The sequence below is a fragment of the Colossoma macropomum genome, unplaced genomic scaffold (assembly GCF_904425465.1).
Source record: "Colossoma macropomum unplaced genomic scaffold, Colossoma_macropomum, whole genome shotgun sequence".
Lineage (NCBI taxonomy): Eukaryota > Metazoa > Chordata > Actinopteri > Characiformes > Serrasalmidae > Colossoma > Colossoma macropomum.
The window spans coordinates 7,518,478-7,535,485 of NW_023494793.1; the positions used below are offsets into that span (position 1 = coordinate 7,518,478).

The 17,008-nt window shown below is 38.2% G+C and overlaps 2 protein-coding genes across 4 annotated transcripts in view; one reads left to right on the forward strand and one right to left on the reverse strand.

The window, feature by feature from the left end:
- The first annotated feature begins 253 nt into the window (after positions 1 to 253).
- On the forward strand, positions 254 to 5,608 carry emilin3a (elastin microfibril interfacer 3a). Its single transcript, XM_036578334.1, has 4 exons — positions 254 to 968; positions 1,995 to 2,114; positions 2,365 to 3,035; positions 3,246 to 5,608. The coding sequence occupies exons 1-4, from the start codon at positions 808 to 810 to the stop codon at positions 5,210 to 5,212; spliced, it is 2,919 nt and encodes a 972-aa protein (XP_036434227.1). The 5' UTR covers positions 254 to 807; the 3' UTR covers positions 5,213 to 5,608.
- The window catches only part of zgc:136605 (uncharacterized protein LOC664695 homolog), a 16,492-nt gene continuing 957 nt past the window's right edge, over positions 1,474 to 17,008 (reverse strand). The window contains exons 2-6 of one of the 3 annotated variants that reach the window (XR_005007609.1): positions 12,902 to 13,057; positions 12,580 to 12,678; positions 9,999 to 10,095; positions 6,991 to 7,152; positions 1,474 to 1,578 (exon numbers count right to left, since the gene is read on the reverse strand). Coding sequence is in view for 1 of the 3 variants with exons in the window: in XM_036578333.1 (XP_036434226.1) it covers positions 7,139 to 7,152; positions 9,999 to 10,095; positions 12,580 to 12,678; positions 12,902 to 13,057 (366 nt within the window). In the remaining 2 variants the exon portion in view is untranslated. Of the gene's footprint in view, positions 1,579 to 5,899; positions 6,106 to 6,372; positions 7,153 to 9,998; positions 10,096 to 12,579; positions 12,679 to 12,901; positions 13,058 to 17,008 lie in introns of those variants that run through there. The other 2 variants (XR_005007608.1, XM_036578333.1) reach the window with 2 other exon arrangements.

A 17,008-nucleotide genomic window follows, 5' to 3' on the forward strand; every position in this document is an offset into this window, starting at 1 on the left:
CTTAAAAAAGATAGTTCTTCAAGGTGTCTTTAGTAAAGAAAATAGAACCCTGAACACCAAAAATGGTTCTGCTATTGTCACAGGCTTGACACTGTAACAGTAGAAGAACTCTTTATGGTGCTATACAGAACCATTTTCCAAAAGATTCTATATAGAACCATTTACAACACATTCTCCATCAATCAGAAGAATCATTTCACCATGCAAAGAACCATTTAAGCATTAAATGGTTCTATACTGAACTTATGGTTCTATATAGAACCATTCCCTTTACTAAAGAACCCTTGAAAGGTCTTTTTAAAGAGTGTACTTATTTCTCTTTATCTTATATGTTCTCACAGCAATTCCCACAGCAATGAAGCTGACATTTTCACTGTGCTGTATGGGCCAGGTTCAAAACTGCCACATGTCTGTCTATTTAGTGGCACAGAGGGCGGGTCTATGTAAATACGGTCATTCAAGGCTTTATTAGGTGGCTTTTGGCATCAGTGTCCAGACCCCAGGAGCCTGCAGAATACCACCACAACAAGACGAAGCTTAAAACACTGCATATATCATTGGAAAGATCTTGTGCTTTCTTCAGCTCTTCTCCAGCATATGATGTGTTTTTCTTTTTATTTTATTTAAAGGACCAAGGCAGAGTAAGAGGGATGTGATAGGGGCAGTGTCAGTTTGAAAGACTTTTCTCAGTGCTGACCACAGATTTTGATTATTTTTATACTTTTGGCACTTTTGCTTATCCAGAAAGACTCAAGCTTCTTCTGTTTTCTGATTTTCACTTTTGATGACTACTTCACTTCAGTGAAGATGCTGTGGCCAGATTTCCTCTGTCCACTCTTTTTTCTGAGTGCCGGCGTAGCTGCGACGAATGCTTTTGGGGCTTTCAATCCCAAAGCTAATCGTTTCAGCCTCTACAAGTCAGGACCCAGCCCTCAGTACAGCTCTGGGAAACCCACTGCCCGACACAAGTAAGTATCAGCAGTCTTTTACATTAACGTAATAGCAGAAATTGTCTTAAAGCTGTGAACATTCTTAAAAATAAAGGTGCCAGAAAGGGGTTCTTTGGAGTGATGCTGTAGAAGAACTAAAGAAGTTTTCAGTGAATGGTTCTTTAAAGAACCCTGTTTGCAAATGAGATATAAAAAAGCAGAGAAGTAAAAGTAATTCGTAAAGGTACATAAATTAAAGGTTATATATCAATCAATACTGTTTTTTCCAAGAACTGCATGTCTAAACCAAGAACCATTTAGGAGCATTTTTTCAATTCAATTGGCTATTTCAGGCATGCATCTAATGTGTCAGCACTGATTAACGCTACCTTGGTGTCTTCATCAGTATGCATAGCTGGCAGTCAGAAAACCATTATTTTTATGGATGTCACTTACATGTATTTAAAAAACACATAATAGTTTTTTTGGAGGAAGTTGGCCATTGTGCTTTGCCTGCTTGCCTAAGTGTTTGCTTTGTTGTCATTTTATATTTTAAATATCTCTTAGGAATTGTATATGTTTAGCTCTTTTTTATCATTTGCTGGCTCATTTTCATGATCTGTGAGTTTCCTTTGATTCAAATTGAAGACTGAAAGAGATGTAAAATATAAATGTAATATGTTAAAACATTAATGCAGTGTGAAATGCAAAAGTACAGACACAGAACTTCTAGTAAGTAAAACAGTAAGTATACATACATGTATACATCAGAGACGCCCTTCGTTTATTTAATTTCCTCAAAACAGACATTTTTCAGCATCAGGAAAAAGGGCAGAAAATGTATTTTAACAGAAATGTACATAAAACCTCAACAATAAAATATAATTTTACATTTTCAGTATTTATTGTATATAAACGCACCCTTTGCGTTCATTACAGCTTCTATTCTTTTCGGGAGACTCGCTTTGAGTTTTTAAAAGAAATCTGAGATATGTTTCTACACCTCAAAAGTTCTTAACAGTTGGTTGCATTGTTTCATTCTTTCTTTCCTCTTTCTCTCTCCAGAAACCACTGTGCATATGTAGTGGAGAAGAGTGTGTCCTACACTATTCAGGATGGAGTGGCCCCTTATGTGAAGGCGGAGTACAACAAGTGTGCATGGGGGAAGAAGTGTCCTGCACTTAAGTAAGTGTAACATTACAGTGTTAGACTGGGATGTGTTTGTTTTTCATGGTGGCTACACTAAGGCTAATATAGCTATTATTGTATTAACTGTTTTCTTTCTATGCAATGATTCTATATGGCATCAAGAGATAAAAATAACAAGGTATTAATGTCATAGCAGAGGACCACATCTTCTAACACAATGGAACAAAACAGAATGGTATTTTGATGTATCCCTTATACTTGCATTTTGTGCTATCCACACTTTTAGGTACCGGATGGTCTACAAGCCTTTGTTTAAAGTGATACACAAGACCATGACTGAGTTAGAGTGGCGCTGTTGTCCTGGATTCACTGGTGTTGGTTGTAATGTTGGACCTGCAGCCTATGGAATGAAGGCAATGCCCCCATTCAAAGGTCCTATGCCATCTCACAAGGGTCCTATGCCCTCTAATAAAGGTCCCCAGCCATCCATTAAAGGACCTATGCCACCCTTCAAGGGGTCAGTGCCTGCATTCAAAGGACGTACACCTTCTTATAAAGGCCCACCGGTTCCTTTCAAGGGGCCAATGCCTTCATATAAGGGCCCAGCACGCCAATCCAACTACAAAGGAAACCCCTGGAATCAACCCCACATGCCATCCAACAGAATTGGTGGCTATTCAGATCCTGAAGTTGTGCCTTCCTATCCTGAAACCTCATTTGGGCCTTATCCTGACCATCAGGAACCTGAGATGGTAAATCCTGAGACAATACCAGATGAGCACAACCCACTGACTGAGGATCAGGATGTTGTGCCTGATCCCATTGCAGATGATCTTGAGTCAGTAACAGACTATCAAGACCCCTTGCCAGATCACCAGACTGCAATTCCTCAAGGTCCAGAGACAGAACCAATTCCTGTGGCACAGGCGCCCTCTGGTGACAGAGAGCTAAACCGTGGTGAGTTGATGTCATTTTGCAGGGCATACACAAACAATTGAAAATGCATTATAAATTGATTTCATTCCTCAATTCTGTTAAGATAAATGACTGTCTGCTATAAATAGCTTGAATATAAATAGTCATTTTTTCATGGATTCAATCATCCTGTAAGAGGATTCTTACTTGACAGTTGTTTGACATCATCTGCTTCTCCTTCTCACACCATAGACACTGAAGAAGACAGTGCCACAGTTGACCGCTTGAACCGCATGGAGGAGGATGTGCAGCGACTCTCACTTGGTCTCGAGACTCTTCGTGGTAAGGTGACTGGCTTAGAAGACCACCTACGTGCCTCCCTCCGGGAAGATGCCAATCGCATGCTCTCTGCCCTCCTGTCTGCAGCTCCAGCCCCAGTCGCTTCTACATCTCAACACTCCACTGTTGGTTTTGGAGACCTGCCTGGTGGGGCACCTGATATCGAAGGCATGGACATGGTAGGGCAGTTCCCAAGCTTGGGTGAACTGGCAGAAAAAGTGGAAGCACTTCGCACAGAGCTATTAGCTAAAAGCACAGAGTTGGCAGAGTTGAGAGGAACAGTCCTAGACCACAATGGGACCTTGCAGAGGCTAAATAGTGGAGCAGTGAACCTCACAGGCTCTCCACAAGCCCTAGAGACACTGGTGGATTCAAAACTTAGTGAGGCAAGGGTAGCCATCCTAGAAGGCTTTGAAAAGCGGGTGGAGCATGCAGAAGAGCGGTGTGAGGGCCGGGCCATGGAAGTGCGTCTGCAGTGTAAGAAGGAGCTAATGGAGGGACAGGAGCAGCTGGAGCAGGTCCTAAATAGAAGTGTGGCGGCCTTGAGGAAGGAGTTTGGAAATTTTCATGGTCAGCTGCAAGGCCTGGAACCTGCGGAAGCTTGCTGCACTGCAGTGTCAGGCTTGACTGAAAGGCTGATTCTGCTGGAGCAGTCAATGGAAGGTTTGAATCAGTCCCAAGTGCACCTTCAAGCTGAACTAGGAGGCCACAAGGACCACATGGAGGGCATGATAGAGGGTAGACTGGGCTATGTGGAAGAAAAGCTGAGCATGACCGAGAAGCAACTGGGAGCTGCTGGTAGTGGAACATCTGTTAACCCTGAGGCATGCCTGGAAGAAAAAATGAAGGCCCTTGAAAGTCGTCTCTTTGCAGCAGTAGAGGAACTTGGTAATGCCACAGCTCCAGCTCTGTTGGAAGGCCAGGCAGTGCCCACATTAGAGACAGAAGTCGAGTCCCTCAGAAAAAGGGTTGAAGTGGATGTGGACCGCTTTCAAAAACAGCTTAGCTCTCTGGAGCTTCTTTGCACTTCTTCTTGTGCCCCACAACCTGTTCTAACAGGATTTGTTGCACCACTTCCAACCACAGAAGAGGAAACCAAGGAAAACCACAAAGACTTAAATGGACAGCTTAATGCACAGACCAAACGTTTGGACCATCTGAATGCCACTCTGAACTCGCTGCTTGTTCAGTTATCTGAAAGACAGGAAGAGAAGGGTCTTGAGGGTGAGGTGACCCTGCTGAAGGTGAGCGTGCACTCTGTCAACCGCACCGTTTGTGGGCTGAAGGATACACTTGGGAAGGTGGTAGAAGAAGTGGGACAAGTCAACCTCACTTGGCAGGACCGCGAGGAGAGGCTAGCACAGCAAGTTAAAGGTGTTGTGCAGCTGGTTGGCCGACAGGCCTCTATGTTGGGGGCAGGAGAAAGGAGGCTGACCCGTCTGAAGGGCGAGCTGCAGGATCTGCGGCAAAGGCTGGCTGCGGAGCTTCAAGGCTGCCGCTCCACTGCCCTTGGTGTCCAGAAAGAGGTGACCGAAGTTGGGGGACGTGTGGCCCGTGTGGAGGGTCAGTGTGGTGGCTTGGCTCAATTGGCTGAAGACTTGGAGCTTATTCGAGGGGAACTGGACAAGCATTCAGAAGGATACTTGTCCCAGATCAACAACACGCTGGTCAATCATTCCCTCCAACTGTCTGAGCTTAAAAATGGACTTCAGAACTGCACTCGATTCTCCAAGTTTACAAAGTCAACAGGTGACCACTTTGTGACAACAACTCAACCATGGGTAGAACATCTTACAGCTCAACCAATCTATCCAAGAGGAGACCAGTTTACAGACCCTACACAGCTGAGGGATGATCAGGAACTCAGACAAGCTCCATAAACTGTGATGTTTTATTATGATGTTTACAATGTACTGAAAATATGCCAAATCATTTTATGGGGTTGAGATCAATTAAAAGGGATGTTTTTCTACTTTGTTTTTGGTACAATGTTTATATGTTTTCTACTGACTGAAACTGTATGAGGTTGTTGTTATTGTTAAGTGAAGAGAGTAATTGTTTAGGAACATAGCAGGCTCTGTAACACGCTGTCCTGGGACATTTTGTCTTTCTTTACTTTGTGGTGTGGTATAGATGGTGTATAATTCTTGGGTCTTATAATGACAAAAATGTTTTTTGTGATAACTTGTTTATATTAAAATACAAAATCTTAAACACTAAGTGCACATTCTGATAATCTCACATATCACACAAAAAGAAGAGAAAAGCACACACACACACACACACACACACACACATGCACACACAATAGCATGCAAAAGTCAGAGACATCATTTTACTTATTTAATTTCCAGTGAAAACAATTAGCACATGCAAGCTTTTCATTTATTATTGTCAGAAAAAGCAGGAAGAACTTTTGGCCTCTCTACTGCCACAACTTACATCTCCTTCCAGCAAAATATGTTCCCAAAGGTTCACTGACATTACGTTCTCCTTAAAAAGGCACTAATATTTATACAAGCGGCATTTTCATCTAAAGTGGCTAAAGAACATAATTCTGAGGAGAGTAATTTCCAAAACTGTAGTTTATTTATTTGAAGATACAGAGAAAACAGGTCTCAACTATTCAATTCTTAGTAGACCACCAAATCAAGCTCCACTCTTGCTTCAGATCTGAAAAAATCAACAGGTTTTTCTGTCCATCCTTCCACTGTGAGAAGACTCTCACAACACTAGGAGTCTAAAAGAATGTGTTGCTGTCAAGTAGCTGATACTGAAAAAAAGTTAAAAGACAAATGAATGAAAATTTGCATTAAAACACCAAAACTAACCATCAGAGATGCGGAGTAAGGTTTTATGGACTGATGAGTCTGAATTTATAATTGGGATTACTTAGATAGTAAGAAGCAGGAAACACGGTGGCAGAAGCAACACCTTCTTAGACTGAACTTTGGAAGTATGGAAAAATATAGAGTGCAGAGTTCTTTAAAAAATTGAAAGCAAGAAAAAGAATGGAAACTGTAATAAAGACAAAGGGTGGACACACTAATTACTGGAAAAAACTGATGTCATGTTTAGTTGCTGAGGCTTCTACATAATTGCCTGGTAACTATATGTTTTCTACTTTTTTCCCCAAAAGCTGATGTATAACTTGTACATGAATAACTTGTACTTAAAGCAATACTATGTAGAATTTGGGTATTTGGAGCCCTCTCTGGTGGAATTGCAAGCAACATGCAGAAGAACATTTTGTAACACTGTACTTCAGACCCCCACACACAGATGCATCAGACGTTTGTGAGTGCGTTGAAAGAGTTTTTGTAGAAAAGCTTGGTGAAGGACATATCTCCCAAGCATGTGAGTGAACTGTCTACGATTGTCATATCTTTATCAGTATAATGTTGATTTTGCATTTAAGTAAATCAAGCCGGACCTTCTGTTTGACTAAAAAAAACACTATTTCAGGCTTTACAGGGCAACTCAAAGAGGTGCACACACACCACATTTTAATGTGTTTAGCATGTTCAATTTTTAGTTTTTCTCTACACTCAACACTGCTAGTGCTGCTTTAATGGCCGTTTTGACTGGAAATTAGATAAATGAAAAGGTGGTCTCTGAGTTTGATTATTTTCAGTCTTTAAAACATACATGAACTTACAACACTGTAATTGCATGTATAGTTCCTTTGTTGTGGAGTTTTCTGAGACGAGGATTTGATGCTGTTCTGCTATCCCACACCCCTTCACTCAAGCCACTGCAGCATCTTCAGTTCCACATTATTACTGTTTCCATTCTTGCATGGAACATCAGACAGATACAACTATTGGGAGAAAGAAAAAGCAAAAAAGATGTGAACAAAAGCATCCACTATGCACTTAATACTTGCTCTATGAATATTCATTCAGTATTCATTTTACCTCACATTATTCAGTATTTCCCAGTGCAGTTTGTGGGATATCAATTGCTCACTCTAGCTAATATAGTGGTTTAATATGAACAGAGCTGCACACAGAAGATACTGGACATGCTAACACAAGAAAAAGAATTAGTTGCATTCATAACTGAATTTAATCAAAGCATCAGGATGTTATCAAAAGGTGCACAATATCCAAATCATTCAACTCACTTTCACAATGCATCATTTCTCATATAAAATCTCTAGTTAAGATCTCCAGAGTAGCCTTTTTTGCTAGTTTTATATAAGGGTCATTCTACAGAAACGTCCATTTTTGTGTCCCTAGCGTTTACAGATAAATTACACTTGAAAAACATGTTAGGGTTACAATTTATTCATATTTTAAACTAAAACAATAAGTTACTTTAACAATTACACCTTCTTATTGCAGTATGCAGTATTGGTTTATAAATCAATTATCTAGAATTCCCACAGAAGTGCTTGTCCCCACAGTCATGTGTAAAAGGTGAGTGCCATATTTTGAAGAAAAAAACATGTTTCTGCAATTTTAACTACAATAATCTATACATGACTATGGGATATATAAATTAAATTACTTAAAGAAAACAAATGCCAAATAAATATTATAAAAAATGTAATGAAAGTAGTTGTCCCCAGGAGTCATGTGACTGGTGTTACCGCGTAACAAAAAATCTCTTATTTTAAAATAAAAATCACACTGATGACATCACTTGACTTCATTTTACCTATTTTCTGAGGAAAAAAAAAAGCACATAGTAAGTCCACTGTGTCTTTTCAGTTATCAGAAAATTTCTCATTTAGCTCATGATTTCATATGAAGCTTTTAGTTGACGTCACTGGTATGACCTACTTTATTCTTAGACAATTGTTAAAAAATAAATACAAATAGATTAAATTACATATTTTAGTGGATATTCCATGACTGATGACATGTGGTTTGATGCTCTGTAGCAGTCATTTTGTAAAATGCATTTTTCATTAAAATTGTAAATGGTGTTACTGTCACTGGTGTTACCTTTCTTATATGTAACACCAATGAGGATTGGTAACACCAGTGACACCTATGGAGAGATAGAAAAGTGGACGTTTCTGTAGAATGACCCATAAAATAGCACAATGGCATGATAAATCAATGTGGGCCAAATCTGGATGAACATTTAAGTTGAGCTAATGTACAGTTTCACATAGTTGCCATACAATAAAAATATCTGACGCATTAAGCCCAAACTCTCATGCACGTTGTACTTGCGTAATCTTGCAGAAAAACTTGACGCTTGCCTGAGTAACAGTACAGCAAAATGTGTTACTGAGCTTAAGGTGACAAGATTACTGATTTGAAAATGGGACATTTCCAGTTTGGCAATTAATACATCATTAAAATATCCAATATTTTGATCTGTGAAATAAAAAAGGGAAGACAGTTCCAGTTTCATGTATTTTGACCATCGTAACTGTTGTACTGTAATAAACTATTAGGCTGACTGATAAAACTGAGTACTAACTAAGTAACTTTGCAAACCGTGTCAGAAAATCACACAGTAGCCTATCATGGTGTTTGAAGCTACGGTAAACTGTGGAACACTCAATAAAGAAAAGGGTCAAACTACAATACTTCAATACAGTTTATTTAATCATCTATACATACAAGACAGGGTTACATCATATCTTGAAAAGATGCTTGTGGAGATGTTGTGGACTCACTTGACACTTGCTAGCTTCTGGTCAAACTAAAACTAGGTTAACAAATGGTAGTCAGAAGCAGCAGACAGACACCTCTGTTGGCCAAAACAAGCACAATGTGAGATGTTTGTCCATGTGTTCTGCTGCAAGGTCTTTCTTAGGACTTTTCAGTGTGTTTTTAATTCACAGTTAAAAACAGGGATATTTACAGCTCCAGCCGAAAAAGTGTCCCCGAAAAGAGGGACTTCTGGTCACCCTAATTTAGCTATGCTGTTTACTCTATGGAAAGAATTTAGCCAGCTGACCTGGAACCAAAACAGACCATTGAGAATCATTTAGTTTTAGAATTGCAAAAGAGAAGAGAAAGCTTTTAGCCATTGTTGGTTAAATAAGTAAATGAGCCAATGTTAGAGCTAAAAGTGTAATAATAGATGGAAGTCTTCATCTTCTACGTGAGGTTGAATATTTTCTGGTCAGAGTATGATATACAAAAACTCATAGTTAGCCTAGCCACACCACTTCAGACCTCCCAGTCATGTCCTCATGTTACCTCATGTTAAGGGAAATTTTTTTTCATATAGTAATAAAGTAAAAAAGTGTAATATGACACTGAGCTGAGCTGCCAGCGACCTTGTGCTACAATCTTTGGTCATTTTTATCAGGTACACTAATCAGTTACTAAAACTCCCAGTAGGTTGCTAGACTAAAAGCTAAGATGTAGCTTTTAGCCTAGCAACCTATAAACCTTTGAACAGTGTCGACTTATAATATCATCAACTTTTATCATTTACAGTTCTACATGTGAGAAGTTGACCCTGATCTTGCTTCAACTTTTGACAGCATTTTTGTTACTAATTTGGTTTTGCACATGGAAGAATGCACACTGCACTTAACTAAGGTATTATCTAATCAATACTGCCAAAACTAAAAGTCAGCATTGTTTTGACACCAGTATCTGTAGCAACATATCACCCACTACTAGTTTGATGTGTGTTTTTGGTTTGGGCAGATGTGCTAGATTTTGCTGGCCTAAAAGAACAAAAACTTACCCAGAACATTACGATGCTGATCTTTATTGCTCTTGATGTCCGTGATGATGATGTAAGCATCGTAGCCATACACTAGTGCTGCCAGTAGACCAAAGACCTGAGATATGAAGATGGTTTAGAAACAGTTTGAATGGGATACTACAGTAGAAGCACTTTAGCATAAATACATAGCAAAAAAGAAAATCTGACCAAATAAAGGTTAAATAACTAACAAATAAAAATACTAACTAGCTAACAAATCGTCCCTTTCAGAACAGATCTCCATTTTTGTCATTTTTCATTTTTACATGTCAGTTGGCCTTTACATTATGTCAAAATGTTATGATGAATGGAAAAATAAAAATGGTTCAAACTGACTTAGAATAACATCTTGTGACTCTAACGTTCATTAAAATTCCATCTCCTGTAAAGTTACCTTTTGGGAGATACAAGGTTTTTTCCAACTGTGATAAAATACTGCATTCTTGTACTTTGCTTGTCTTCAGTTTGTCAAATAAATGATATAAAATTCTAAATTCTAAAACTGGGTGTTCATCTCTTGTATCAACACATTAGTAGTTGTTGTGCTCCTGTGAGTTCTATTCTACTGCATCTTGCATGATCACATTCAATTTCATTCACACATTTACAACTTGAGTGCAATTTAACATTTTAAACATAATTTAACAACTTAACTGAGAATTTGGCTGATTCTGATTGGCTTTTTTGTGTCAAACACAAGGCCCGTGGGCCAGATCAGGCCCGTCACACAATCCTATCCGTCCCGCAAAAGTGTTTAAATTTTCTATTATTACTAGCCCATTTCACAATGTCCTGCACTACAGTCCCCAGCATGCACTGCAACGTTATGCGCTCCGACTCTCCTACCCCAACAACAGTCTATGGGACTGCGGTTACACTTCAGTTCTACACAATTCTGCGCAATTCCACACCAGTCATATCACCAAAATGCATTTCAGCTGCAGTTCAATTAATATAAACACTTAACTTCAGCTCAGCAGCTCAGAAATTGAGCCCAATTCTTAATTAACTCACAGCAAAGAAAGGATTCTAGGTGTCTAGTTCAAGCAGATAGATAGGTTTAAAAGACAGAGTTCCTGAGGACGTTTAAATTTTGAATATCTCAAGAATATCTCAAATATTTCAAGGTCTCCTACAAGTGTCAGTATTTTACTGTTGAAGTTTTTGCGTATTTTGAATAAACAATGGCCAGTTCGGGTTATAGCACAACATTAATTAAAAATGAAATGAAAAATTTATTTCTCTGGCCCACAGATTTGATGAGATTTTTAATATGGCCCTTTTACTGGTTGAGTTTGACACCCCTGTCTTAGGTGCTTACTCAGCTGCTTCCCTAGATGTGGCAGTTCCCTTTGTTAATGTCAGTATATGGTGCTTTATTTTCTTCTATTAAACACATTCAGAAAATAGGAATCGTTCTATGTAATGGTCATTTTTATCATGCGAGTTCATTTAGTGGTTTTACTGTAACCACTTTTTTATCTTCAATTCATCCTCTTTAAATTTCTTGATCCTCTTTAAGTTGGTTGAGCACAAATTATTTGCATTGCTTACAGTTTACAATTTACAGACAAAATTAAATAAAAAAAAAAAGACTGCATCCGAAATCAATGAGCTTTAACACTCTTTGAAATAAAACAAAAGAAAAACATGAACCTAAACATAAACAATGGGGACTGTTTAGAGCTATTTAGAGTTACTTTAGTGTAGTCTACACCTGGCACAGAAATGACACAGTCAAAAAGTGGAAAAATAGAGAGCCGATATAAAGCACCAACATGGGCATGCAGGGCCCAGTGTACACTGTCAGAGCGCGACCGATGGCAGCATGAAGCCATGCAAGCATTGGGATGGTGATAGTGTTCTTGGTGAAAATGGATGATTATAAGAGGGGAGCTTAAGCAGTGTAGATTGTTTATTTAAGATGGACTACAGTTAGGAGGATGCCATGTACTCTTAATTTAGTTGCATAGTACTGGGTTCATCCGGAATTCAACAACGAGATATTTTGCATCCATTGGTCCCACAACATTCTGTTTATTTTACTGCTGTTGTCGAAGGCAAATGCTGGGAATATTGAACTCTCAATCGAACGCTCCTCCAACAGTTGAGGTCTCCATAAAAGTTGCCAGCAGCAAAATGTTGGTGGATCCTTTGAAAACAATGGAACATCCAGTTTGCTGTCATCCATCTTCTGCCAACATGTGAAGGCAGAATTTAAAGCATTACATGGCACATGCTCTTACATGTTGGTTGTTTTGCATGTGGATCAGAGTAAGACATTGAAAATACGTTGGTACATACATCTGGCCCACAGTGTCATTGATGCAAAGTACCAAATGTTATATGAGTGCTAATTGCACCCCCTTTTGGAGAATCTTCAGCCTGCTAAACATGCGCGAGTGAGTTATAAACCAGGCTTATGAGGTGCTTCAGATCTAAAAATAAATAATGCCATTTACAGTGACTAGGAGCAACATACCAGCTAACATCCTGCCAGATTTTAGATTTTTGTAGTTTATGTTTATAGAAAAAATAACTGTCAGTATTACATACTCACTCCTCCAGTAAGCTGAGGACTGTCTGTCCTCCAACTGACCACACATACGACAGAGATGATGAAGATGATGATGCAACTGCTTGCTGCTCTGAAAAAGTCCTACAGGACATCATTTGAACGCATCAATTAAACTGACTTGCACTTCTCTCAGCTCACAAAAGAACACAAGACTCTTTTTTAACAAACAGTGAATTGTGTGCGCAAACAAAATGCGTTTTTGTGTGTAAAGACAGAAAACTCAGCTGAATCTGAAAGAGCTTCTGAGAATGGTAAACGTGTGTTAACTATGAAGTAAGAAGTGTATTTGGTGGTCTTATTTTACTGTCCATGGGAAGTTTATGAAACGGAAAGTACTCTGCAGCTCCAGGACAAAAATGATGAAGATGATGAGGGTGGAGACCAACTCATAAATAGCCACTACAATGTACCGTCCATACAACGAGCAAGAGAAGCAAATGATGATGATAGTGGACAGCACCTAAGTGTACAAAAGCAAGAGAATGAATCAGAGGGAGAATGAACAACAAAATAATTTACACAAAATAAAAAAAATGCCAGCCACAAAAATCTACCACAAAATTAATAAATTAACAAATAAATATAAAGACATAAATTAGATATATTTATAAAGACATAAATTAGATAAATTTATATGACAGCAACACCACACAAACTATATATATTTTTATGTATCTCATATCATCACTGTCATATATATATATATATGACAGTGATGTCATATATATATATACATATAATATATATATAATATATATATGTCATATATATATATATAGGATTTTAGGATGTAAGATACTATCACATATACTATCTCTCTCTCTCTCTCTCTCTCTCTCTCTCTATCCCTCTCTCTCTCTCTCTCTCTCTCTATATATATATATAGAGAGAGAGAGAGGGATAGAGAGAGAGAGAGAGAGAGAGAGAGAGAGATAGTATATGTGATAGTATCTTACATCCTAAAATCCTATAAAAAATGCATATAGCGCACTTTTCCTAACAATATCAACTCAAGGTGCTTCACAGAAAATAAAACAAAATTCATAAAAACAGGTCTAAAAAGAAAAGATTCTTCTTAAGAAAAGAGATTAACAAAATACAGAATTACTTAGAACAAAACAAAAATTAAACTAATGTATAATGTATAATTCATTTTTGTTTGTTTTTTTAGAAAAAACAAAAATTAATTTATGAAAAAACACATCTAAAAATAAAAGCCTTACGATTCTTTTGAAAACCATGCTTTCGCTTGAGACACAACTTGAGACACAACTTTAACTGTAAAATGCACCATTGAGTGGAACATCTCTTCCAGGAACCATCTCTCCTTCATAGGATCAGCAGAAGTGCAGGTGTTGACAGTGAAGTAAAACAGACTGCAGTTCATGTTGTATAATAAGTGTGTTAGCAGAACCAATCATTTTTGATAGCAAAACCTCTGTTCTACTATCTGGAAGAGTATGCACATTTGGAAATGACAAAGTGCTTCATCCAAATCAGTTATCAAACAGAGGCTCAGCCAGGAATACAGCAGCCCCTATAAGGGTGTAGTAGCTTTTTAATGAAAACAACCATACACACACACATACACACGCACACGCACACACACACACACACACACACACACACATACACACGCACATGCACACGCACACACACACCACACACACACACATACACACACATACACACGCACACGCACACACACACATACACACACACACACACATATCTTCCATCTACAACATCCTGTTTTTTTCCAGAGCAAAACCAATGCAAAAACTATATAGAGGTCACCACCACAAACACAGCCAGCCTTCACAAAAAAGACACATGCAGTCTTGAAATCACACACTCCATTAGTGTGGTTCAAAACACCACAAATAGAGGGGAGTTTGCCACTGTGGAAATGCACTCCTTCGCTCTCGTAGGAAAAGGTTACTGTTTCACTTTTCACAGCTCCTTGGAACAAATGAACAAACTGTGTATGCTTATATATGTGGCCTATTCCAATTAACCCCTTAAAACCACAGGCCTATTACACTAAGGCTTATTATTCAACAACTACAGCAAAAACCTTAATATTTCCCGAGACTATAATCAGGCCATTAAAATCTCACATGCTTAACCCCAAATGGTCAGTGTCTGTCGGCGGGCCCAAAGTTTTATTACAACCTTCTATAACAAAACTTTGGGTCCTTTGCCAGGCCCTGATCATTTAAGGGGTTAAGCATGTAAGATTCTAAAGGCACAATCATAGTCTCAGGAAACATTGTGGTTTTGTGGTTTAACATTTTTGTTTCCAGGTAATGCATCATGAGGCACTATTGAGGGGAAAATCGCACTCAGCATGCCTAAGTTTCTCAGATCCAGAGAAGACCTAGGCCAAAACAAAAAATACAATCCAATGATAATTCTCCATTGATACTTATATTTAGTCCAATATTAGGCTTAAAGGGGAGTTCTACCGATTTTTTAGAAAATTCTACATAATTAAAGACTGAGATGTAAACAAAGCCACTCAGAATGGTTTGGTGTTGCTAGAGAAACTTAAAGACTCTCAGCAGTGGTGCTAGGAATCAGACATCTGAAGAGTTTCATGCCTCTGAAATCTCCCTCACAGTTATTACATGAAATGGTTATGAATATGCTGTCTGATGTGTGAAACATTGTTTTATGATAGTTTTGTGATACAGTTTTGGCTTTAAATGCAATTTAATACATTTATTTTAATCCATTGCTAGTGGATGGATATGTGCAGGGTATTTTAAGCCAAAAACCTAATTTTTTCAGATTTATGACTGTTTTACCATCATCAACGTTCAATATAAAAACTCAGAAGACTCATGTAGGTACACTGGTGGTTTTGGATAGTAAATAAAATGGCTATATTTGTGTTGTAGACATCATGACCCCAGGTTCCCATCACCATCACTATAAAGACTGTCTGTAAGTTTCTCTACAATGCACCACTTCACGTCAAACCACTCTAAATGACTTCAATCTCAAGGTCTGAATTATCCAGAAATTTTGAAAAACTGGTGGAATTCCTCCTTGATCCATGGCCAGGCAAACCAGCACCTAGAAGTTTTGGTTGACGTCAACCAGTGTATTTCTTAACCCTGGCCTGAAGGCACATTTCAGTGCTTTCCCTGTTTTAACATTCCCACTTCAACTCAGTAAGACAATGTTAATGAGCTGATTAGTTAGATCAGGTGTGTTGGGACCAGTGAAATCACTAAAATGTACAGAGCAGCGTGCCTCCAGGAACAGGGTTGAGTTTTCTAATTGCATTTGTTTCATATTTATGTATTTGCTAGTTTGTTTATTTTACAGAACTTCATATTTTACTCTAAATTGAGGTTTGGGTGATGCAGCCAGTGATTCTCCAAGCAGGTATTGTTCATGTATAATGTGTTGTCCATGTGTATCAGTTGTTCACTGGATACTGAAGTGCAAAGCTGATGCAACAAATAAATGAAAGGTAAAAATCCTGCATGTGGGTGCACTTGGAAATTCGTAAAGATTTTAAGAAGGTGGTATGTAAACACTGACAACAGGGTTTTACTTACACTTTTTGTACAAAGTTGTACACTTTGTACAACTTTAGCCTACTGATTAATAAAAGGGTGTATTTTCATGGTAAATTGTAGCTTAAGAAATGTAATAAAAACGTTTTTGACACCTTTTTTTTTTATTTCCAGTCAAAGCAGCCATTCTGTTATTCATTTTTCAGTGTCAGAAAAAAGCATAAAAACATATGTACCTGAAAATTACACAAAAGCCTCCAGTGTTGTGTCCACTGCACACAAATTCATCATCTGAAATTTCCCCCATTAATTTCCACCAGCAGTGGCGAGAACAAGACTCACAATAAGATGAGAAAAGTTAAGCTGACTTCAACTTCATGCAAAAATAAATAAATAAAATAAAATTAATTAAAACATTTAAATAAAACGCATTTTATTAATTTTTAAAAATTGCTAATTGTTTATGAGTCGCCTGTTGAACCTCAAGCGGCAAGACCCTGACAAAAGAAGAGGAGGAGATGTCTGTGCCACGTGCAGTGGACACATACTAAACATCGTTGCTATCCAAAGAAAAACAAGTATCTCCATAATGGTAACTTTACAGGAGAAGGCAAAACACTCTTACCTTTTAATGTAAGTTAATGTAAAGAGGTTTTATTCCAAGTGATTTTAGAGCATTTCTACTGGTCCATTCATCATGAAATTTCTCACAGCGTAAAGGACAGCTGTGTGTTGAAATGATGTAGAAAATTGAAAATCAACAAACATGGAGATTGCTTTTGTTGGATAGCAATGATACCCAAATCTATTATTTAATTTGTCCACTTCTTTCTTTCGTTCACTGCACTGCCACTTCAACTCTTCCATTCTTAAAATCTAGG

Coding starts and splice junctions, on each gene's coding strand:
- emilin3a (XM_036578334.1), top strand. CDS start 808: ATGCTGTGGCCAGATTTCCTCTGTCCACTCTTTTTTCTGAGTGCCGGC. Junction 969..1,994: donor AAACCCACTGCCCGACACAA/GTAAGTATCAGC, acceptor TTCTCTCTCCAG/AAACCACTGTGCATATGTAG. Junction 3,036..3,245: donor TGACAGAGAGCTAAACCGTG/GTGAGTTGATGT, acceptor CTCACACCATAG/ACACTGAAGAAGACAGTGCC.